The 17,837-nt window shown below is 40.9% G+C and overlaps 1 protein-coding gene across 6 annotated transcripts in view; it reads right to left on the bottom strand.

The window, feature by feature from the left end:
* Nucleotides 1–17,837, bottom strand: part of NT5C3A (5'-nucleotidase, cytosolic IIIA) — a 48,424-nt gene that overhangs the window by 7,376 nt on the left and 23,211 nt on the right. For 4 of the 6 annotated variants that reach the window (XM_006124043.5, XM_089776554.1, XM_025185149.3 and 1 more), the window contains 7 exons: nt 7,613–7,711; nt 6,717–6,786; nt 5,368–5,414; nt 3,958–4,043; nt 3,410–3,499; nt 1,250–1,412; nt 4–204 (listed from right to left, as the gene is read on the bottom strand). In XM_006124043.5, coding sequence (XP_006124105.1) covers nt 4–204; nt 1,250–1,412; nt 3,410–3,499; nt 3,958–4,043; nt 5,368–5,414; nt 6,717–6,786; nt 7,613–7,711 — 756 coding nt within the window. Of the gene's footprint in view, nt 1–3; nt 205–1,249; nt 1,413–3,409; nt 3,500–3,957; nt 4,044–5,367; nt 5,415–6,716; nt 6,787–7,612; nt 7,712–14,813; nt 14,879–16,068; nt 16,147–17,837 lie in introns of all 6 variants that reach the window. The other 2 variants (XM_025185147.3, XM_025185146.3) reach the window with 2 other exon arrangements.

Here is a 17,837-nt window from a genome sequence, read left to right as displayed (position 1 = left end):
TACTTTATCATTTAGATAGCCAATCTTAAGAATGTGTTCAACATTTGCTACTCCATCTGCCATAGTTAAGTCTCCCTGTGAATCTCCAAGCAATATGATGTTGCTGTTGTCTTTTAACTGTTTGAAGTACTCTGTGTTCTTCAAGGCACCATCATGTTTGTTATAAACATGAATCAATTCTCCTTTAAATCCTTTTAGCACACCCTGTTAAACAAATAATACATATTTGCTGTTATTAGAGCAGATAAAATTTCAGAGTGACATTTGAATATTTCACCTATAGATGTTTTATTTTGGGCAAATATTTATTCTTTGAATACTCTTAGGCTATGTCTACACTTCAAGCTTCTTGCGCAAGAACTGTTTTGCGCAAGAGTTATTGTGCAAAAGGTCTTGCGCAAGAGCACGTCCACACTGCCATGTGCTTTTGGGCAAGAGATGTAATTTTGCACAAGAGCATCCATGGCAGTATGGACACTCTCTTGTGCAAGAAAGCTCTGATGGCCATTTTAGCCATAAGGGGTTACTTGCACAAGAAAATCCCGTTGCCCATTCACACTGCCTTGTGTGCAAAAGTTTTTGCACAAGAGGGCTTATTCCTTGTGGGAAGAGGAATAACTCTTGTGCAAGAAGCCCTTTGTTCCGACGCTTTACTGTAAATTTACTTGTGCAAGAACATGCGTGCAATGTAGATGCTCCACAAGTTTTTGCGCAAGAACAGCTGTTCTTGTGCAAGAAGCCTGCAGTGTAGATGTTGCCCCGGGTTTTATGCAAGACACATTATCATCAGAGAGGAGAAGCATTACTAAGGGGCTAGACTGCAAATTGGTGATCTGCCATGAGCAAAAAGGTAGCACGCTGTTACGCTGCTCAGGCACAGCCTACAAGAAAGCTATCTACAACCTTGGTGATGTGAGTGAGCTTCTATTTGTTTTGACTATACAGTGGGCTTCTTCTCCAAATGACAGGGCAACTGGCTGCATCTACTGCATTAGCATGTTCATTTAGAGCCATGGTGTCCACTAGCTGTATGTGGCTATTTGGCTGGTTGAGTGTGGCTAGTTGGCTTGAACACTGTGGTTAGTTAGCTAGTTGAGTGTGGCTAGCTTGCTATAGCTACTTTACTATAGTGGCTACTGCTTCAGACTCCACAGATTTAGAGTGTGGTGTAATGCTGTATTGTATGGGCAATGCATACTTCCCTCTATCTACCCATTTCAACTCCGGAAATGTAGTATTTCATACTTACATTGTCATCAAAATCCATGAAATTAGAGACTACTTTGACATTAGAATGGTAGACACCAGCCTGATGGATGACTTCCTCTAAAATGTCTCCAATCCCAGCAGAAAATATGAACACAGGAATATTATGTTCATGGAGCTTATCAAAGAAGTTCTCATATCCTTCCCTGCAGAACAAGATGTACTGCTAAACATAAGGTAAACAAACATGGGGGAAAAAATCCCCCAAAACATGAAAGGTACATTTTCAAAAACCATTCCCTTCATGGGGGAAAAAAGTGAATTTTCTATAGAGATTTCACTGTATTTATTTTTCATAGTTTATTTTAAAGGCTGAACGGCACCATTGTCATAATACACTCTGACCGCCTACATAACACGTCACAGACTTTTACCATGTAATTCTTACATTCTTGTCCAATCAGAAGTTATGATTTGATGCATCATTTAGACAGGCCATCCAATTTTGAATTTAAGACTTCAGGTGATGAAGAATCTACCATACTCCTAGGCAAATTGTAATTACTAGGGCTGTCAAATTATTTAAAAAAATCAATCAGATTAAAAAATAACTGCAATTAATTAAATTGCTAAACAATAATATATTTATATTCAAATATTTGTGGATGTTTGGGGGGGGGGGAGAAATGTGTGTTGAGGGAGTGATATACTGCATGTGTGTGTGTGTTCAGCATGTTGTGTCTCTTTCAGCACTGTACTCACTACCCTGAAAATTTGCTCAGATAGCAGCAGCTGCCAGTAGCTCCTATTCCTGACCCAGAGATAGCAGCACAGACAAAAGCAGAAAGTCTTAATTTAATACTTCGTGGCTATAAAATGTTTTTTCTTATCTGATGCAAGAATGAAAATTGTGAAGAAAACTATTCAGTACATAGGCAAGAAGAATAAATCCAGACAAATTAAAATTCTTGTATATTAAGGCTGATTTAAAAAACCCCAAACACATTCTAAACTTAGTGATAGAGATGTAGCCGTGTTAGTCTGGGGTAGCTGAAGCAAAATGCAGGACAATGTAGCACTTTAAAGACTAACAAGATGGTTTATTAGAAGATGAGCTTTCGTGGGCCAGACCCACTTCCTCAGATCAAATAGTGGAAGAAAATAGTCACAACCATATATACCAAAGGATACAATTAAAAAAAAGTGAACACATATGAAAAGGACAAATCACATTTCAGAACAGGAGGGGGATGCGGGGGGGGGGGGGGGAGGGGGGAAGGAAGGAAGGTAAGTGTCTGTGAATTGATGATATTAGAGGTGGGGAGAGTGGGATGTCTGTGAGCTAATGGTATTTATTCACAGACACTTACCTTCCTTCCTCTTCCCCCCCCCCCCCCGCATCCCCCTCCTGTTCTGAAATGTGATTTGTCCTTTTCATATGTGTTCACTTTTTTTTAATTGTATCCTTTGGTATATATGGTTGTGACTATTTTCTTCCACTATTTGATCTGAGGAAGTGGGTCTGGCCCACGAAAGCTCATCATCTAATAAACCATCTTGTTAGTCTTTAAAGTGCTACATTGTCCTGTATTCTAAACTTAGTCAGCATTCTTGTGGAATTGTGAATAGCAAAGCATAGGAAATACAGAAAAAGGTGGATAGAAAAGCATAGAAATACAGAAAAAAATACTGAAGCCTCAGTAATAGTAAGAACATTTGGAGCAAAGATGCTATGACTCTAGTCTTAGGGGCAGAACAATATTGCACTATTTCAAAAAATATATAGACATTCCTAAATTGTCTTGTAGCCAGTTTTGTTAGATTTGACATAAAAATGTAGGAAAGTTTTTCCAAGTACCTACATCCCTGTGGTACTTTTGAAAACCTCTCCTGAAGGCATTAAAAAGTACAACAGAATGACAACCACCTAAAAGATGTCAAAAGTTGTTTGACACAGCAGATAATTTGTAGTTTCAAATATCTAAAGTGTTCACTCTAATACATCTTTATTATATCATGTTAATGTATTTTTCAGATGCAAAATAGACACAAAGGATAGGACTATCACATAATATTTACAGAAAAAAATATGTATCTACATTTTTCAACAAATGATTTCCTAACATGAGCAATAAGCATAATAGCAATAGTATTGCATCCACTGAAACATGTTAAACAGATCGGACTCCCAAAAGAATCTTACTTGAGCATAACATCTGATTCTCTCACAATTTCTGCAAATTTATCCTTTTGTAAACCTTGTTCAACAAGTAAGTTATGTGATTTATTGTACCTAGGAATAATAATAAAGAAAAAGTCAAACTTCTATTGGCTTTTGGATTGCAAGGTTCATATTTAAGTCTCAGATTGTCATTTCTCTAGAAGCATTTAGTAGATTATTAAAAAAAAAAAAGTACCGAGAATTAAAAATCAGAAATTCTAAATAGCATAACCAAATTATGATAAAATTATCCAGCTAAAACATGGGGAATTATATTTAGTTTATAAAATTATAATGATTGAATTTATTCATTATTGTATCATAGAATTTTGAGGAACACAAAATTGTTCAGAATGCCGCAATTGAGCAGCCTTAGCAATAGCTAAAATAAAGTTTGTGCAACACTCCTCAAAGAAAGGTGAATTAAATGAACTGTATTAGCAATAGATCAACTTTAACTCATATTTTAGAAAGACTTAAGACAGTTAAATCTTACTTCATTGTGAAAACTGCAAAAAATAAATTCTTACCATTCAACCATATAAGGATACTTCTCTTCAATGGTAAGATCAGGATCAATTTCAATAGCATAATATGTTTCTTTCAGCTGCAATAACTGAAAAGAAAACCAAAATTTTTAAGATCTCTTCATTATAAAAAAGCATTTGGGTGATTATTCCATGTCTAGCCTCCATGCTTTGATCTAAATAATCAATTTAGATGTGGTCTTTATATTTACAGAGCTAGTTGTTTGTAATGGAATCTGAAATACTTTATATTGTATTTTGTTTGCCAATGCACAGATGAGTACAATAAATTAGTTTGTATATATAAAGATGAAACAAGTAAATTGTACATTTTATGTAAATAGATTTCTACTTGTGGTAGGAATACACATATACAATAGACTTCCGATAATGCGGCACCTTTGGGACCCAGGGGGTGCCGGATTATCGGATATGCCGGAGTATCAGGAGGTACTCCAACAGGGGGCCTGTGACGGGTCGGGGGGAGGGGTTGGCGGAGAATGGCGTGGCATGGGGCAAACCCTCTGCCATTTTACAAGGAGGCGGGAGAAGCCCCACACAGCTGCCGGCGACAGGCCAGCTGGAGCTGCAAGCGTCAGTGGCAACTTGGGGAAGAGGCGGGGCAGAACAGCTGGGGTACTGCTGGGTTGGTCCCAGAGCGCCGCTCAGGTGAGGGGCGGCACTGCGGGACCAACCTGGCTGCACCCCAGCTGCTCTGCCCCATGGCTTCCAAGTCCGCCGCTGCTGAAACTGACAAGCGGCAGACTTGGGGAAGCGGCGGGCAGAGCAGCTGGGGTGCTGCCTGGGTGGTCCCGCAGCACCGCCCCTCATTCCTCTGCTCGGCGTCCGGCAGCACCCCACCTGCTCTGCTCCGCAGCTTCCCCAAGTCCGCTGCTCGTCAGTTTCAGGAAGCAGCGTGGAGGAAGCGGTGTGGAGCAGGGCAGCCGGGGTGCTGTTGGGCGCCGAGCGGGGGGAGGAGGGGCGGCGCTGTGGGACCAACCGGGCAGCACTCAAGCTGCTCTGCTCCGCGCCGCTTCCCCAAGTCCACTGCTGGTCAGTTTCAGCAATGGCAGCAGCGGACTTGGGGAAGCTGCGCAAAGTAGCTCCAATTGTCCGGCTGGCTGGCGTACTTCTAGGTTCCAGTTGGTGCTAGACTATTGGGAGTGCCGGACCACTGGATGCCGGAGTTTTACTGTACTTACATTATGCTAGGTTAACAATTTGAGGGCTTGGTTGGTGAAATCCTGGCTCCACTAAAGTCAATGAACAAACTCCCATTGAATTCAACGGGGACAGCGTTTCACTCCTTGTTTCTTATAGTGCAGTATAAATCAAGACACACTAGAATTAAGATGTAAAGTGAAACAAATCAGTCTATACTAGTGCTCAACGGCTAATGCATTTTCTAGTTACCTTTTTCCGACATTCCTCTGTGATAAGCTTGCAGTTATCAATGATATCTGAAAAGATTATAAAAAAAAATCCACAAGAAGTTTTATCTAAAGGACTGAATTTCTCAACTTTTAATTTTCTATGCCTTATATAATATTGAAGAGCAATATTTGAGCATGTGCTACTATAATATACCAACAGTTTGCTTACAACTATTCATACCAAAGCCCACTAGAACGCGCTCTCACCTTTTCAAGATTTTGATTGAAAAAAGAAAAATGTAATTGGAAAGAAAAAAAATTAAAAAGTTTCTCAATATATTGTAGTCTGAGAAATTTAGTAGTGTGATTTCATTAGAACATATCACCTCATTTCTTTTGCTTTACAAGGGTGAAGGGTAAATTTCCAAGAGATGCAGGGGGTTTTAACCATGTGACTCTTGCTAATGTCACTGTTATAATCCTATCAAACTGTAAAAATGCATAATACCATATACACAATCCAGTAAGAAATAAAATCTTCAGCAAGCCTAAATTATTGCTGTGACAACTCTGCTAGACTTGTACACTGTAATTTCAAGTCAGAGTTATTCATTTTTTATCTCTCTGATTAGGGCTCTACCAAATTCACAAGCCATGAAAAACCATCACGATCCATGACATCTGGTCTTTTTTGTACTTTTACTCGATAATACACAGATTTTATGGGGCATTCCAGCATTTCATAAATTGGAGATCCTAACCCAAAATGGAATTGTGGGGATGAGGGGGAAAAGGGTCACAAAGTTGCCACCCTTATTTATGCACTGCTACCTTCAGAGCTTAGTGGCCAGAGAGTAGCAATTGCTGACTGAGGGCCCAGCTCTGCAGGCGGCAGTGCAGAAGGCTGACCTGACCATACCATACCATGCCATCCTTACTTGGGCAGCTCTGCTTTTAGAGAGTTAAATACCGTCAGCAGCCACCACTTCCCAGCTGCCAAGCTCTGAAGGCAGTGCCATTGCCAACAGCAACCCCCTTACAATGCTCCACTTCCTACAATAAGCTTGTGATCCCCTTGATTCCTTTTTGGGTCACTGTAATTTCATATTTTAATGGATGAAATAATGACTTTTTTATTTAAGAAGTCCTATGACCATAGTCCATTTGGTCAATTTCATAAAGTTGGTAGGGCCCTAATTACGGTATACTGAAGCACCAATTGAGAATTGTTTTTAAAGTGAAAATCAACTAAGATATCCTAAAAAAATAATTTATTCTGTACTACCCAAATAGATCAAGCATATGTCAAGTCTCCACATCACAGGGAAAACTACATGAAGTTGTGAAAAACAAACAAACCTCAAATCACTTCACATAAATAGTACTCACTATGACATGTTGGACATCTTTTTCCATTGTAAGAAAATCTACTTAATGTCATATCAAAATCTGTAATTATCTGTTAAAAGGGGAAAAAAAGTTATAAAATAGTTGCACAGTAAAGTTAAATGCCTAGAATCTGAATGATCACTACTGATAGTTGTGAGGCTAGTACAGGTTGAACCTCTCTAGTCCAGCACCCCTGGGAACTGACTGGTGCCTAACGAGAGAATTTGCTGAACTACAGAAGGTCAATATCATCTAGTAGCATTACCAACACTTCCATTGCTTATTGAACTCTGAGAAGATATTTAAGGGTAAATTTGAGCTAAACAACAGCACAGAACACTGAGATCCAGGACTGGTGGTTGTAAACAAACCTTATGGGACTGCGGGAAAATGGGTCACACCCATAATAAGAGGGCATCCAGCTAACTAAAATCATGTCGGACAATGGATGTTACCAAACCAAAGACTGCCAGATTAGAAAGATTCAACCTGTACACCCATCACTAGTGTCTTTAGAAAGACTACTGCATATCTTAATGTCACTATAGAGAATTAAAACAGTTATGATATATAAACACAGTTATATAATTAAAGTAACCTATTACAATGACTTTTTTTTGCATCCTGACCTTAAGTTATTTTTTTAGTATCCACAGTCTGGGCACCTCCTGACTTGGCAATAGTATGTCATTCATTACTTAATGAAATTACTGTAAAATAGTGAAGTTGTACACTTGAATTTAGGAGACGTACTGGGATAGTGCAACAGGTCTTCCAACTCTGGAGACTTATTCAAATTTGGCATCTGTAATATACAAATTTCCACTTTCTGGCCTGGAATAAAAAGCATGATTGTTGCTTTTTCAGAATTTACACATCTTTAACCCATCTCTCACCTGAAGTTTGGCAGCTCCACCTTTGATGAGTCCACAGATAATTTCTTCTACTCTTCCTGGGTCCTTGATCTGAACGGTCTTTTTCTGAAATTCTGGCATCTAAAAGAAACAGAACAGAGAAGGAAATAAATTCTAAACTAAATACAAACATTTATTAGGTTTAATTGTTAAATGGCAGATACTGCATAACACTGAATAAGTTCTGGGGCTGCTAGTGGTTCCATAAGCGTATACAATATCTGTTCATCCCTGTTAACATTGCTTCCTAAATGACTTCCCCTTCATTTCTCTCTTCAATTAGCCACTCCCAGCTTTCCATGATCCCCTATTTATCAGCTAGAAAGAAAGGGCTTCTGAGGAAGAAGAGAGACAAGAAATGCTGCTACAGCAGTACCACCTACTGCCTGCAGTAGGCATCAAGAATTAGAAACAACTGGTTGTAGGGCAAAGGTGGGCAAATATTGGCTTGTGGGCTGGAGCTGGTCCGCCAGGGTTTGCCCCCTCATGCCCTGCCACCGCTATATTTACCAGCACCTCCGCGGGTATGGGTGATTGCAGCTTCTGTTGGCCGTGGATTGCCGTTCCTGGCCAATGGGAGCTATGGGAAGCGGTGTCCCAGTGTTTTTGGCCAATGGGAGCTACAATTGCTGGTACCTGCAGAGGTGCAGGTAAATATAGCAGCAGTGGCCTGCCAGTGGCTAACCTGGTGAACCACTGTTGCTTCATTGCCCATCCCTGGTTTAGGGTGTACCACATGCCTTTACATGGCCTTGACATTGATGGTTTTATCATGGCTTTTAGTTGTTCCTAAGATGTTTAGTGCATTTATAAAGATTGACCTCAGAATCCACTTCATAATTGTGAGGACTGCGCACAAAACAGGACTTGTTCTCCCAAGGTGTGCCCACAGTAACCCATACAGGGCATTCTGTGATACAACGGGTTGACATTTCAGTATTTCTGGAATGAATGTAAATTCAAGGAAACAAAACTCAATATGGTATTGTTAGAAGATGGCACAGAAATGTTGCACATTAACTTTAGAAAATTGAGCAGTCTTAGTGGCGAATTTTTCAACTTACTTTTGGGGAAAAGGAAGAGACTACTCATAAGAAATTGACTTTGGGGAGAGAGAAAATACAGTAAAAGTTAATTTAATAGTTTTCATGAGCTAGTACAATGCTCTAACTGTGCGGGTTGCACACACTGTTGGAGAATATTTATATTCAAATCTAAACCTAGTTTCAACCGATATAATATTTAGGAAAATTTCTAGATTTTATAAAGACAAAACTTTTTTTTTGGCCCCAATTACTTAGAAGGCTCTCTAAGGGTATGTCTACACTACAAAGTTAGTTCGAACTAACGGACGTTAGTTCGAACTAACTTTAAAGGTGCTACACTAGCGCTCCGCTAGTTCGAATTTGAATCGAACTAGCGGAGCGCTTAGTTCGAACTAGTAAACCTCATTTTACGAGGACTAACGCCTAGTTCGAACTAGCTAGTTCGAACTAAGGGCTGTGTAGCCCTAGTGGGAGGCTAGCCCTCCCCAGGTTTCCCTGGTGGCCACTCTGGCCAACACCAGGGAAACTCTATGCCCCCCTCCCGGCCCCGGACCCCTTAAAGGGGACGGGCTGGCTACGGTGCGTGCCAGGTGCAAGCCTGCCAGCACCCAGCTAGCAGACCCTGCATCTGGCACGGCACAGAGCCACCCACCCGATGCCCCCCAGCCCACCCCCTCTTGCCGGGACCAGGCTGGCGGCTCCCGGGAGCTTGCCCTGGACCGCAAGAGGCGGGCACCTTCCTGGGCTAGTGCGGACATCGTGGACCTCGTCCACGATCTCCGCACTAGGCACAGGAAAGTGGCCGTCTAGGGCAGGAGAGCTGCCAGCCTGGCCACCCAGGACCAGGTGTGCATGAAAATCAAGGGGGTCCACTGAGACCCCCGACCCTGAGCCCTGAGCTTACAATGGCCGTACTGGGTCAGACCAAAGGTCCATCTAGCCCAGTAGCCTGTCTGCCAACAGCGGCCAACCCTAGGGACCCTGGAGGGGATGGACCGAAGATAATGACCAAGCCATTTGTCTCGTGCCATCCCTCTCCAGCCTTCCACAAACTTTGGGCAGGGACACCACTCCTACCCTCTGGCTAATAGGACTCCATGGACCCAACCTCCATCACTTTATCTCACTTCCCTTTAAACTCTGTTCTAGTTGTAGCCTTCACAGCCTCCTGCAGCAAGGAGTTCCACAGGTTAACTATTTGCTTTGTCAAGAAGAACAACTTTCTCTTACTAGTTTCAAGCCTGATACCCATTCCTTTCCTTTGGTGTCCTCTAGTCCTTCTTTATGGGAACTCAGGAAGAACTTTTCTGAATGCACCCTCTCCACCCAACCCCTGCTTTTAGAGACCTCTATCCTGTCCCCACTCCGTCTCCTCTTTTCTAAGCTGAACAGTCCCAGTCTCTGTAGCCTTTCTTCATCTGGGACCTGTTCCCAACCCCTGATCATGTTAGTTGCCCTCCCCTCTCCCAGCCTTTCTCTTCCCCTCTCCCACCTCCTTTTCCCAGTGTCCCCCAGTTTTTTTCAATAAAGACAGAGTCAATGTTGGAAGAAACGTTATCTTTATTTTGTACATCAATAAGAAGAGGGGCTAGGGAAGGGTAAGTGGAAGGAGGTGAGGGAGGAATGGGGTACGAGCCCCCGATGGGGAGGACTGGGCTGGCTCTGCGGGCTTCTGGGGGTGGAAGCTCTCCTGCAGCCCCCCAATTACTCCCTCTCCCCAGATGGCAGCCTGCGGCAAGTGCAGCCGGGCTGATGGCCGAGTGGTGTGATGTGCCCAGTGTGGGCACTCAGGGCACTCCAAGCCAGAACGTCTTTGCAAGCGGGGCACCCCTTAGAACTGTGTGTCCGGGGTGGGGGTCGGGACCCTTTAAGCGCAGCCCTCGGCTAGCCTGAGACAGCATCTCCATGCTCTAAGTCCTCCTTTTATGCCCTGCCGGCACTGCTTCCGGCCATCCTTAAGCCCTGTTCAGAGTCCACTCAATGTGGACTTACTAGTTCGAACTAGCAAAACGCTAGTTCGAACTAGTTTTTAGTTCTAGATGCGTTAGTTCGAACTAGCTTAGTTCGAATTAACTAATTCGAACTAAGTTAGTTCGAACTAGCGCTGTAGTGTAGACGTACCCTAACTTCCATAAACATTATACCTGACATATTCTAAGACAGCTAACCAGATTCACGTCATCAGGAAGGAAGACTATGGTAAAAAACCGCAACTGCGGTTGTTCCCAAATACAGAATCTCATTCTTTTTCAGGGCAAGTTAGGAACTCCTGTAGGACATTTGCAGATTCTCACTACTGCCAGTGATAATTTGGGCAAGTGGATAAAGTACTGATCAAATTGCTTGAATCATTCCAACTTGGTGACACTGAGCTCCATGATTCTTTTGTGGCTGCCAGTGCACCCTCTAAAATGAGTAGCAGAAGCTGAGGCACTGCTTACACTGGTGCCTTTACCCTGTGAATTCACTGTCCACTGCCTAGCATCATTCCTACCATACCAAATCCTCTTTTTCTGGCAAAGCCTCTATATACCACCCAGTGTTCCCTCTTAGCTGCGCAGCAGCAGAGCTTCACAGGTGATGAATCAGCCCTGCCCAGTCAGAAGCTCAGGGTTCCTTGCACAGAGCTGACTGACTGGGCATGGCTGATTAACCACCTGTGAAGCTGTGCTGCCACACATCTTAGACTCCTTAGAGGGAACACTGGTATCACCTATCACCCACTCAGTGGTTTCACTACATTGGAGGCATTTTATATCCATCGTGGGGACTATGGTATGCAAAACTGGCCATGAGTTAAAATTTTCACTCACTGTACAAACTCAGCCTGTTCATGCTGGACATGTTATCTTTGCCACCTAAAAGCTAGAAAGATGTTTTAAAAAGAGAGAGCTTAGATTCTCAAGTAACAGACGGGACTACCAGAGAAATTCTTATTTGATGAGTGATGAGTATCAATCTAATCACGCAACACAGATCTTCCTACCTGTTCTTGACACTAATTCCCCTCATACTGTATCCTCATCAGAGAGTCCTCAGAGTCTGTTCAATATATGTCACAGTGGGGGGGGGAGACCCCAAAACAAAGCCAACTACCCCCCAGTCTTTTCAACAGAACTTGTATCATTTTCATCATGATGAAATGCTATTTTGTTCTTGGAAAAAAAATCCTGGAAACATGTTGCAAACACTGACAATGTAATTGACAATCAAAATGATTCTTTATATTTGTAGTTCAACCAAGTTAACCTTTACTGCAGTGTTTCTCAAAGAGGTCCATGAAAAAATGCTGAGAAACCTGCTAACTGGCTGCTCCGATGTGTTTATTTCCTCATGGCTCCCATTGGCTCCGGTTGCTGTTTGCAGCCAAGAGGAATGGTTTCGCGGATCACATTGAGAAACCCTGCTCTACTGTCAATCTTCAAAAATCACAAAGACACTGGCATATATTGCCCCCAAACTGTACTGTTTCCAATTTGCTTTGTGATTGGTCTAAGGACTTTAAATCAAATAGGGTAACTCTTCTTATTGTAGGACTGAAGAACTCTCATTCTTCCCTTCACTAATATTTTTTCTGCTTCTCCTAAGCCCCTCTCCCAAACCTCCATTTGTTTTGTTTTCATTCTTCTGCCTCATGTCCCACAATTCTCGCCTGTTCATATGCTTCCTCCCTTTCCTCTCACTTGCTCTCTCAATCTTCCTTTAGGACCCTCATTCCCTGGGTTCTTTCAGTTTTCAAATCCTATAGCAGACAGGGCAGAGTAGTTTCAGTTACACCGGAAACAATGAAGAGATGGTCATCACTGTTACTAGGGTGCAGACCACCTGCAAAGACCATAAGGAAGGTTTAGCCATCTTAACTGAAGTCAGCCTGCTTTCAGTTCCATTAAATGTAACAGGAAATGGCAGCCATTTTGAATAGAGCAATGATTGAAGAGAGTCAATTCAAGACTTGATGAAAATTTGAAAAAAAAAATCCCACCTCATTTTGAAACTTGCAATAACTTCACAATACAGCAATTGTTGTCTTAGTTTCAAATGAATTTATGAAGCAAAAATTACAATTTTTCCCATGGTTGAAGGAGCTCCTCAAAAGTTAAAAATTTCAAATATTTGTTACAAATCCATACTGAAGCCAGTTATACCAGCTTTCTGCTATCAGACAAGATTCCATACTGAGCATACGCAGAATACATAGTTGTCTAGGGAATCACTAAATTTGGGGAACCACTGTGCCCTAATTAAGAATTGCCCTCTGCTGCATATGCCTGGTGCCAGCTGAGGATAGTGCCAGCTCAAGTAGTCCCATTCTCTTGACCTCTGCTCCTGGTCCAGGAGGTCCAATTCCCCAGGCCCGTGGCCCCTGCTCCGCCTCCCGGTCCCTGTGGCCCAAACCCTGAGCCCTTGGCCTCTGCGGCTGCATCCCTTAGCCCCCCATTCCCTACTGTGACCACCTCCTGGCCCTGGCGGCAGAAACCCTCAGCCTCCAGCTCCCTGCTACACCTCTCAGCCCTGAAGGCCCAATCCCTCAGTCCACTGCTCTAACTGCCTCCCAGTTCTGATGGCACCATTCCCTGAGCCCCTCTTCCACCTACCAGCACCTGTGGTCCCAATCCTGCACTCCCTGGTCCATCTTCCGGCTTGCATATTTGACAGGCTGCACTGTTCTCTCTTCTACCTGTTCCCTCACCAGCCTCTCTGTCCTGTTCCTGCCCTACCAGCTATGAGCACAGTCCCTGCATCCCACAATCCCCCTGCCTTGTTCCCGATATTGAGAGCACATGATAGGCAAACTATTTCAATACCATTTGAGAACTTGTAGAACTGCACTGCCACTCATGTGACAAAAATCCATTTCCAGTTGCTCACGCTTCAGGTTCATTGTGGGCAGGAATACTGCCAGGGCAGGATGCTCAGATTCTTTTGTAGGAAATGTGAACTGCCTTGTTTTAATCTCAAATGATCACTATAAAGTTAGTTTTAGTAGGGAACATCACTGTTAGCACTAACGCACATACGCACCCATCCCATATGCTATTACCTTTGTGAGCATTACATAACCAAGAAAACTGTCTGGATTGGACAGCAATCTAGATACATTTGTTTTGTATTATCACCAACAACACTTAAGTCTGAGTAGTAAGGTGCCATTCGTATATAGTCACATTTCAGAAGAGAACCACTCTTTATTCAGTGATGTAATCTAATTCAGAGTCAGGGCCTCGCTTTTCCCTTTTAAATGGAAGGATATTCACAGTGTTAGATAATCTGAAAGTTAAATTAGGAAAAAATAAAGATTGGGGAATCATTAAAATTCTGACAACGATACAGTAAACTTCATAAACAATGCTTGTCAAAATGATTAATCAAAAATCCTCTTGTGAATCAAGAGTCACACCAGAGTTGCATGTGTAATTCAGCCATAGAAAAGTATTTCCAAGAACTGCTGTCAGTATATCAGGTGAACTAAAGTCATATAGTATGAAAGAATACATACTGCGATTTTCTTCTGTTTCTGAGGCAATTTATAAATCATATTAAAATTCATTTTGTGAATTGCTCATACAGAAATCCGGAATAAATGGGTACTTTTGTTCCCTAGCAAGAGAATTTTTACAGTATCTGAAAGAAAAGAGTTTCTCAGCTTTGATCTGTGATTTTTTTCACTCCAGGAATTTGAAAGATTATTCATCTCCGAATCCTTACATTTCAATGACATAAAATGGACATGAATATTTAGAAGGAAGGGAAAGAAAAAAAAAGATAAAATTGTCATATGCAAGAAGTATTTAAGATATAATTAGGTTGGCTTAGTTACCAAGAAGAGAGGGAATGAGATCAGAGAAAGGTACATTTAAACTTTTAAAAAATCCCTACAGATTTTTCTGGACATAATTAGAATAGTTTGACAATGATAATGCTTTGCTTTGGACTAAACAGTTTTTTTGCTTTGGACTAAATAGTTTTTCTAGTTTCAGACAATACTTGAAAATTCTGTTTATTTTTCTGCCAAAAAAGACTGTTCTTAAAGAAGAAAGTGTGATTGCTTCAGTGCATGACATTTTCAGCAAGCCAATACCTTCGTTTCTGAACATAAAGAAAGCACCATGCCTCACCTATGTTACAAAGTGGCTTACCTCACTTTCACAGGTATTAATTGATGCTGGGAACTTGTGCTTCTTCTTTAGCTCCAATAAAGCTTCTACATGAGAATCAAGGAAGAAAGGCAGTTTCAATACTCAGTATTTCAGAACAAAAGTGCCACTTCCAAAGAGGACAACTCATATTAGTTTAAAAAAATTCCAAATCCTGCAATGTAGATATTTTCACAGGCAGGAGGAGGACTAGAAATCTGTTTCCTTCAATAGACTGGAAGTCTCTATCAGACAGTGGTATGTCTGATTTCAACTACGTAGATATCTTTGTCAACTTCTTATGAAAAAGCAGTGAACTAATCACTTAAATTAAAAGTGATATTTAGTTACAAAAAATAAGAATATAATAAGCTATTACATTTTGACTAAAATATGATGATCATGTATTAGTTTTATGTGTACTTTTAGTACACTTTAAGTGCACTACTTTTTATAAGTGATCAGTAGACTCCTATTGGATACTATAAAAATAGGTATGATTTACACTTCAGTTCCTTATGGACAGGGCTCGACAACCGCGGTGAAAACCCACTTGCCAATCCCGCACTGCGCATGTACGCACCACCGGTGAACGGGGCAACCGGCTGAAATCTACTCGGCACGGGCGAGTAGATAAGCGGATTTGTTGAGCCCTGCTTATGGAGCTTACTGGTTTTTGCTGCATTTGTGATCATGTTCTTCATAGCTGAAGTAGATAAGAAGATCCAAATTGGGAGAAATTTAGAAGACAGAAATGAAGTGATATAGGAATGCAATATAAAGCCCATAAAAAATCATGTGAACAAAAAAATTCTGAGTTAACTGTCATCACTCAGGAAAGCTCTAGGAGTTAGTTTAATATATTCAGGACCACCAAAATTATGTTGTGTCGGTTGGTTGAAAAATAAGATGTACCAAGAAATAGAAAACACGTATAGGCAATTTTATAATTAATGGTACATCAACATCTTGAATCCTGTGTTCGGCCTCATCTAAATACAAAGCCTAAAAAAAAAAAATGAAGATCATAAGATGCCAGAGGCTTCAAAATTATTAGAAAAATATGAGAAGTTTTATAGAAGTAGTCAGTAGTTTATCTGTAATAAACATGCATATTACAGATGTAAATGAAGATCCACAGCCCTGGAACATTCTATAGAGTATATGCAGAAGTTACTGAAGTAACCATCAAGATGGAAGGTGATGGTGTTGAAAGGCAATTCTGACATTGCTGAGGAAGATTTGTGTGTGAGCCTACCTGTTGATGAATGAGCTCTATAGTTGACAGTGCAGATTCAGAACACCTTCAGTCCTATAGAGCCATAGTAGGAGAAAACTTGTATGGAAAAGATACGAAGAGAATAAGGGTAACAATTTGCAGGACCATTCAATACTTGACTTGTATCTCACATACAGGTAGTGAGAAGAATTACTTAAATGAGAAAGACAGAGTTTTAAATTTATTTAATGTTTAATTTATGTAGCATGATGCTCCTGTTCTTTTAATTATTTGTTTTTACATAATGTCCCAGGTATTTATGTACATTATTCCTGTTTTTTTTTCCAATCACTGCTATTGCATATAGATAATTCACATTACCCGGATAGAATATGGTAGCAAGAAATTAAAGTTAGATCCAATCACAAAATTCATGCTCAATTTAAAGGGTGAAATATTGGTTCCATTTAAGTCAATGAGTCCAAATATAGGTTTAAAAAGGAATAAAAGGGCTTAAACAACTCTATTTTGCTTGAAACAGTGCTTTTACTGACAGTTACTTTGTTATATTAAAAATGTCATTAAAAATAGTAGATTATTCAAGAGTTAGGGTCTTTTATATCCTTGTTTATTGAAAAAAGGGAAAGAAAAAGAGATCAGTGAGTGAATGAGTTGATGAAGGAGATGAGGAATAAAATTCATTTTAAGTATTACCAGCCTGACTATTTTAGTGATGCGTTCATCCATATAGGTTGTTTGACTGTTGTAGGTAAAATTTGACTAGCTTTGAATTATCAGGAATTTTTTATTCCCAGATACTCATCTTATTTGGGCCTATAAAAAAGGACAAAAAGTAATTAGGGTACAATCCTATGTACAAGCACAGTTTGTATTCAAAATTCAAATCTACTAATTTGGGAATGGAATACAGATAGTAAGTAGATATTGTGGCAAATCATCCTCAAGATAATGACTATCGGTTTCTGCCACCAATTCAATTTTCTGCTTTAATATTAAAACACTCTATTATAATTATCTGAACACATCCCTATTTTGTGTTCTGAAAGAATAAACTGGGAGAGTAGCTTTTCTCTAAGAAATGTGAATATCTTTGGGACTGTGCAATTTCCTGATTTTGACATGATCTGTTCAGGCTACATTTAACTAAGGCCTCAAACAAAATAGACTAAAATATTAAATGTGGTCAAAGACCTTTCTGCACCCAGCAGAAGGATTTTGGTTTTGCGGAAGTGGTGTAAAAAATCCAGACATTTCTCATGGTAGTAAAACTTGATATGGATGTTAGCAATTGTGGGAATACTGTATCTGGCCAACAGACTAGTATTTTAGCACTTATTTTAAACGAGAGTTGTAGTGACAATTCATCCTTTTGAGTAGAAGATGTAGTATCTCTATGACTTGAATCCAAAACATAGAGGGCTCGTCTACATTGGCCCCTTTTCCGAAAGGGGCATGTTAATTTCAGAGATCGTAATAGGGAAATCCGCGGGGGATTTAAATATCCCCCGCGGCATTTAAATAAAAATGTCCGCCGCTTTTTTCCGGCTTTTAGAAAAGCCGGAAAAGAGCGTCTACACTGGCCCCGATCCTCTGGAAAAAGCGCCCTTTTCCGGAGGATCTTATTCCTACTTCAAATAAGATCCTCCGGAAAAGGGCGCTTTTTCCGGAGGATCGGGGCCAGTGTAGATGCTCTTTTCCGGCTTTTCTAAAAGCCGGAAAAAAGCGGCGGACATTTTTATTTAAATGCCGCGGGGGATATTTAAATCCCCCGCGGATTTCCCTATTAC

The sequence above is a fragment of the Pelodiscus sinensis genome, chromosome 2 (assembly GCF_052426305.1).
Source record: "Pelodiscus sinensis isolate ZL-2025 chromosome 2, ASM5242630v1, whole genome shotgun sequence".
In the NCBI taxonomy this organism is placed as follows: domain Eukaryota; kingdom Metazoa; phylum Chordata; order Testudines; family Trionychidae; genus Pelodiscus; species Pelodiscus sinensis.
The sequence above is the reverse complement of the archived record's forward strand: the minus strand, read 5'-3'. Positions and strand labels throughout refer to the sequence as shown.